Source organism: Sitophilus oryzae, unplaced genomic scaffold, assembly GCF_002938485.1.
Source record: "Sitophilus oryzae breed Bouriz unplaced genomic scaffold, Soryzae_2.0 scaffold_2023_pilon_pilon, whole genome shotgun sequence".
In the NCBI taxonomy this organism is placed as follows: domain Eukaryota; kingdom Metazoa; phylum Arthropoda; class Insecta; order Coleoptera; family Curculionidae; genus Sitophilus; species Sitophilus oryzae.
The window spans coordinates 102,418-110,027 of record NW_022146751.1 but is presented as its reverse complement, the minus strand read 5'-3'; the positions used below and the strand labels follow the sequence as shown (position 1 = coordinate 110,027).

At 34.6% G+C, this 7,610-nt stretch overlaps 1 protein-coding gene across 1 annotated transcript; it reads right to left on the bottom strand.

The window, feature by feature from the left end:
• Positions 1-1,831: 1,831 nt before the first annotated feature.
• LOC115884158 lies at positions 1,832-6,940 on the bottom strand. The gene is made up of 2 exons (XM_030902661.1): positions 3,314-6,940; positions 1,832-3,151 (listed from the first exon to the last, which is right to left on the bottom strand). The coding sequence occupies exons 1-2, from the start codon at positions 6,938-6,940 to the stop codon at positions 1,832-1,834; spliced, it is 4,947 nt and encodes a 1,648-aa protein (XP_030758521.1).
• Positions 6,941-7,610: the final 670 nt, after the last annotated feature.

Below are 7,610 nucleotides of genomic sequence, written 5' to 3'. Positions count from 1 at the left end.
AATGATGAGCAGCTCTTCAGTTTACTCTATAGAGCAAATGATTGTAACAGATATTTTATTTAGATTAAAGCTGCAAAAATTAGTTTAAACCGAATTTTATTATTGCTATGTTTGTACACATTGTACTTTGTTCAGCAACATTGTCGTTTATTATTTGACATAATTATCATAATGCCAGTAATTAATTTGTATAATATCGTGTTTTTGTTTGAATGTTTGTGAGTAATTGTCGTTTTTTATCTATTTTCATAGTATTTTTTTAAATTATACTTTTAAGCAAAAACAGTTCATTTAATAACTAAATTTTTGAGTTTTGGTATTGAATTTCTTTAAATTGTATGTTGAAAATATGCTGAAGCATTTAACAGTCGAAACAAAGAGCTTGTAGCTTCCCTAATAAACTATTTTGAACAAAAACGTGACAATGTAGGTTCTTTATTACTTGATTGGTAAGCAGCCCCATTATACGACTTTCAAAATTATTTCTACGTTAGTTTTTATTAAATTCTGTGATTATTAGTTTGTGCATTAATGGTACCCTCTTACTTGTTATTACCACTTGTGGTGATGTAAGATGTACATCAATAGATAAATAAATAACCCATTAATAACGCCTAGAATAATCTTCATAATGGAATAGTTTTTGCCAATATGTTATAAGTAAAATAAGCTATAAAACAAATAAATCATTAATTACTGAAGTATTAATTATTAAATTAAAAATAAAATGTAAAAATCTTTATAAAACGATATAATAAATATATTGTTTCGCAATTTTACATTAAGATTCATCTTATAAATCCATCACAATCTGGCTGTCGCCATCGCTTGTCACTTAAAGTTGGTCACATGCATCGGAAATTGTTTTGCGATTACCGCAACGTACACAATTGCCTCCCTTTTTTATTTTTTCTATTTCCACTTTTTAAATATATGTTCTAATTATACTTTTGGTTATATTAAGTAGAAGAAATTAATGTAATAAATATATATCGGAAAAACTTCACAATAGTACAACAGTAAATAAAATAAATGAAAGAAGTTCCTGGCAAAATTTCTGATTAGAAATTTAGAGGTCAATATACAAATAGTGAACTGAAAAACTATAAATAGAAATTAAAGTTATGTTACTAGTCAAAAAATCTTATTACTAATCGTTCATAGGAAAAAAGATACCATCAAGACAATTTTCTGCAGATTCTGTAGCTATAAATCAAAAACTAAATGATAAATAATTTTTCGTGGTTGTTAGAAATTTGCTTGCATGATTCAGGATACTTGGCACCAAATGCGGTTCAAAATTTTTTAAACATTACCTAGAAAATCTGTAATATTTATTTCTTACATATTTATCGTACTATGAGTGTATCAATCATATTAGATATTTCGATAAGTGCCTAAAACTAAATAGTATAAACAAAATAAATTAGTTTTATATTGTAATTATTAAAATCCAAGATTGATTACAATAATTTTATTTTATTAATACTTACTCTACTTTCACTTGTCATGTATTGTTGTAGATTGAACTATTTCTTCGTTGATAGTATTACTCAGAGGTATTACTATTGCAATTAAAAACTTGTATTAAAACAGCGGACGTATTACTGACTACTTTATTGTTCCGCCATCTTCTTTTTTCCCTTTTGACAGACGACTCTCAATCTTAAGGTCGTCCCACACGTACAATAACTAAAGGTAACTTTACACATAAAAATAGGAAAACAGAAAACAATAAAAACACTGAATGACCACTAAACATGCCCCCGGCCTTGAAAGAGTCAGCTTTCAACCTCAATCAACAATACACAAAACTTAGCAAAACTCCGTTTCACAGTTCCACTTGATGTCTTATAGTAGCTACTCGAGCGATGCCGTCTGATCCTGGATGAAGTAAGACGATTCTACCGAGTTTCCATTGAAGTGGATGAGAGTGGTCATCTCTGAGAACAACAAGAGACCCAACTTGAAGTGCTGCTTGCTGAGTTTTCCATTTGGTGCGTAACTGAAGCTCGCTAAGAAACTCACGAGTCCAGCGGGACCAAAAATGTTGTTGGCACTGCTGCATCAGCTGGTATCTTGAAAGGCGTGACGTTGAAATGTCTCTAAGGTCTGGATCGGGAAGTGATGTTGCCGGTTGTCCGATAAGGAAATGAGAAGGGGTTAAAGCGGATAGGTCATTGGGGTCTGAGGACATGGGAGTGATTGGACGAGAGTTTAGGATTGCTTCAACCTCTGCCAATATAGTGCAATACTCTTCAAAAGTAAGTTTTACGCTACCGATTATTCGAGTCAAGTGTCTTTTAGCCGACTTAACACCGGCTTCCCAAATTCCTCCGAAGTGAGGTGAGAATGCGGGTATGAAGTGCCAATTTACGCCAATATTAGATATACTATCTTGTAAAGAATGTTCTTGCGATTTTAAAAATTGAGATAATTCTCGTAACTCTGAATTGGCTCCTACAAAATTTGTTCCGTTGTCGGAATAAACATTACTTGGCTTACCACGGCGTGCTACAAACCTCCGGAAGGCAGCAATGAAGGCATCCTTTGATAAGTCACTCACCAATTCTAAATGAGTGGCCTTGGTCACAAAGCACACAAATAGCGCAATATACGCTTTAGAAACCTTGGCTCCTCTTCCCTTTTTTGAACTCAAATATACTGGACCTGCGTAGTCTATGCCAGTATTATAAAAGGGTGGAGCAGGAGTAACACGCGCTTTTGGAAGATTACCCATGATTGGAGAAGGTTGCAGTGGTTTGCAGCGGTAGCATTTTATGCAGGAATGAACAATTTGTTTAGCCAAATTGCGACCAGCCAGTGGCCAATAACGTTGACGAATTGAATAAAGCAGTTGTTGTTGTCCAGCATGGAATAATCTTAGATGCTCGTGTCTAAAAAGCAATTTTGTAAGATGGTGCTTGGACGAAAGAAGTATTGGATGTTTGACATCAAAACTAAAATTTGATTGACTAAGACGTCCACCAACACGTAAAATACCCTCATCGTCTAGAAAAGGATTTAAAGAAAGAAGCTTAGATTGCCTTGGCAACGCATGACTCCTTTGCAACGTTTGAATTTCTTCTGCAAAATCATCCTTTTGAGATATCGTAATAAGGTATCTAAGAGTATCAGATAAATCCTTTGCCTTGAAAGGTTTAAATTGCTTGTCAGTGGGATTTCGACAATTGTATATGAATCTAAGACAATAAGCGACCACCCGTTGAAGTTTCATTAAGTTTGAAAATTTATTAATATTAATCCAATTTGAAGTTTGAAAAGCTGCGAGAATTATTTTTTGTTTCTTAACTTCTGGGAGTTCTCCTTCAAAAGTAGCTGCAGAATAGGGCCATTGATCTTTAGGTTGGCTAAGCCATTGTGGGCCATTCCACCACATAGTACAATCCAAAAGAGCCCTAGGCAAAATACCTCGGGAAAGAAAGTCTGCAGGATTGTCGGCGGTTCGAACATGATGCCATTGGTTAGGTTGTGTTAACCTTTGTATTTGAGCGACTCTGGTTTGAACAAAAACTTGCAAAGTACTTGGAGAAGTACGAATCCAGGCAAGAGAGACAGTGGAATCGCACCAAAGAAATATATCATCAAAAGTAAAAGTCATTGAATTTTTCACTCGATCAACTAGCTGTGCTAACAAGAGAGCACCGCACAGTTCTAATCTTGGAATTGTTAACGATTTTAGAGGACTAACCCTACTTTTAGCTGTCAAAAGCTTTACCTGAATCTCTCCGCTGGAAGATATACTACGAATGTATAGACATGCGCCATATGCTTGTAAAGAGGCATCGGCAAACCCGTGTAACTCCAACTTAACGATTGACGTATTTGAAACAAATCTGGGTATTTTTAAAATGTTAAGTACTGGTAGTTCTTGCCGTAATTGCCGCCATTGATTGTCTATAGTAGCTGGAAGAGACTCATCCCAGTCAAGCTTTAAGGACCAAAGTGATTGAAGAAGAATTTTTCCTAAAATGATACATGGGCCCAAGAGTCCCAAGGGATCAAAAATCTGAGCTATATCAGACATTATAGTACGCTTGGTAAACTTATTTAAACTGATAAAATCAGCAATAGTGTACATTAGCTGATCGTCTTCATAAGACCAATACAAACCTAGAATCTTGGTTCGTTGATCCTTGCCAATTTTAAGAATAGTAGAAGGATTTTGAATGTGCTGAAGAATTTTGGTACTATTAGTTGCCCATTTTTGAAGTTGAAAACAGCCTGAAGAAAGTATTTTTGAAATTTCGTCACATATTGTTAACGCCTCACTTTCTGAATTGCAACTTATCAACAAATCATCCATATAGAAATTGGATGCCACGAAATGAGATGATTGTGGGAATATTTTGGAATAATCTATGGTCAATTGCTTTAAACATCTTGTAGCTAACCAAGGAGCTGATGCAGTACCGTAAGTTACTGTTTGTAATTCGAAAGTTTTTAATTCCTCTGAAGAATCGAAACGCCATAGAATATTTTGGAGATGTTTTTGTGATCTATGAATCTCTATCTGCCGATACATTTTAACAATATCCGCACAGATGACAATAGGCCCCTGTCGGAATCTTAATAAAATGGAAAAAAGATTATCCTGAATGGTAGGACCAACTAGCTGCAAACTATTAAAAGAAATTCCATTATCAGTTTGTGCCGAGCCATCGAACACAACCCTAAGCTTAGTAGTTTGATTATTTTCGTTAACAACTGCATGATGTGGCAGAAAACCAGAATTAGAATGTTCGTCAATTTTAGATATTTCTCGCATATGACCAAGTTGAATATATTCGTTCATAAATGCTGCATATTCTTCCTTTAACTTTGGTTCACGATTCAATTTCTTCTCCAAAGAATAGAATCTTTTGGTAGCAATTTCACGAGAATCACCTAGAATAATAGGATCGCATTTTAAGGGAATATGAACAATAAATCTACCGTCGTCTTTTCGCTCGGTTGTTTTAGAAAATATGTCCTCGCAAAGCTGTTCATCTGAGGAGAATTTCACATTTGAACCAGGTGGAACAGTTTCTTCGACTTCCCAGAACCTTTTCAATAAAGAATAGATTTCGTCGTTTGAACTTGTACTAAAATTGCACATGGATTGCGCAGCAATAGGATCATTGTATAATTTTCCAGAGACTACCCATCCTAGAACAGTTTTTTGTAACGTAGGTAAATTAGGTCCTAAGCGGAACTGACCAATGCATAATAAATTGTAGAACCATTCAGCACCAATTAGAATATCAATCTTTGAAGAAACCGATAAACCAGGATCAGCTAACCTCAAATTGGAAGGAATATTTAAATTTGAAAGGTCGAATGACTGGAATGGTAAACCTTTATTAATTGTAGGTAGAAGTAAACATGAAATATCAGCTTTGAATGAGTTATGCATGGACACTACAGTAATATTGCATCGCTGTTTGATTTGAAAAGGAGTTTGAACGATACCCGAAACAGAAATACTTACTGGAAATGTCTTTAGACCTAATCTCTTACATGTATCTTCTGTAATAAAATTGGATTGGGACCCAGAATCTAATAAAACTCTGCATGTTTGAAAATATCCCTTTGAATTTTTAATTTGAACTAGTGCTGTAGATAATAGAATATTATCCGAAGCAATGCTTGAAGTTGCAGAAAATGCGTTATTTGATGAAGTTGTTGGACGCTCTGGTCTTGAATTTACTTGAAAGTCGTTATGAAGAATTGTATTATGCTTTTGAGTACATTTTTTGCAATGTCCTGCTAGGCAATTGTTGATCGTATGAAAACCGCGTAAACAATTTAAGCATAATTTTCGATTCTTAAGCTGATTAAGACGATCTTGAGTTGAAAGCTTTAAAAAATCATTGCAATTTTGTATATAATGATTTGAACCCTTGCAAAAAATGCATTCAGTTTTGAACTTTGTTGAAATTTGATATGAATGAGATTGTATCTTGACCTCTTTGGTCATTAAAACTGTTTCTAAGAAATCGGCTCTTGAACGTAAAAAATCTTTGAATGTTTTTAATGTCACCGTATCCGAATTGCCCTGAGTTGTCGCTGCTTTAACTTGCTCCCATGCTCGAAGTGTTGATTTGTCTAACTTATGACTTAATACAAAAACAAGAAGTGTGTCCCAGTGCTCAACCGGTTGATTTAAGTTTTTTAATGAGCACAAATGCTTAGAGAGGCTATCTAACATTTTTCTTAAGTCACTTGCTGACTCTTTAGATAATGTGGGCATTTCGAATATGGCTTTGACATGATTGTTTACCAGAACGCTATTGTTATTATACCTTTGAAGTAAAGAATTCCACGCTATCTGGTAATTGTCAGCCGAAAATTCTATAGAACGAATAACTTGCATGGCACCGCCGTCCAATGCTGCCCTCAGGTAGTGAAATTTTTGAATGTTTGTTATACTTGAATTTTCATTGATAAGTGAATCGAATGTATCTCGAAATTCTAACCAATTATCGTAACAACCTGTAAATTTCGGTAATTTTATTTCTGGTAATTTTACATTGAAATCATTTTTATTATTGTTACTTGAGCCTACATCAAAGTTACTTGAATTACTCGATTCGCTATGAGAATTTGGAATTACCTTGTCAAAGATGCTTAAGAATTCCTTGCACTCAACTAATAAACTAAAATAATTTTTCTCAAAAGTTTCTCTTTCCAACGTTTGTGTATCTAAATCATCTGAACTTATCTCTATCTCTGTTTGAACTATCTCGTATTCTTGTATTAATTTCTCATATTTTTCTAAACGTAACTTTAATTCAGCAATCTTAAACCTTTCACGATCGGTAGGCGAAGTATCTTGAAAGGATTCCTTTAGGGTTTTAAAATATTTTTCAAATAATGTATGTCGTTGTTTGAAAACTCTACGTTTCCCTAAAAGAACCCTTGTCTCCTCGTTTTGCATTTTGATATTAAAACCTATTAATAAGAACTTGGAGCAAACCTATCTTCCCGTTGAAAGAAAAGGATAATAAAGGTAAATAGGAACGGACTCACCGGCAATTTGCGTCGTCGTTTTACCAATCCCGGGCACGGCTCTCAAAACGTATTTTTTTTCTGCTTTCGTCGATGTGTCCTCCCCTTTTCCGATGCAGTTGGACCAGTCCACTCTTCGCACCGCTTTTACTACGCAACTCCCCTATTCTGGATCGTCTTGCGCAAATGGACTCGTCCGGCTTCGACCTTGAACGATAGAAATTGATCGGAAAAGTATGGATTTTCTTTGAATCTTTGAAATAATTGAAGATTTCACCCAGCTATCCGGCTCGAAGGACCAAATATGTTGTAGATTGAATTTCTTCGTTGATAGTATTACTCAGAGGTATTACTATTGCAATTAAAACTTGTATTAAAACAGCGGACGTATTACTGACTACTTTATTGTTCCGCCATCTTCTTTTTTCCCTTTTGACAGACGACTCTCAATCTTAAGGTCGTCCCACACGTACAATAACTAAAGGTAACTTTACACATAAAAATAGGAAAACAGAAAACAATAAAAACACTGAATGACCACTAAACATGTATATATTAGTATTTTTACTTAAAAATTGTATTAGATGTTGATCACAAAT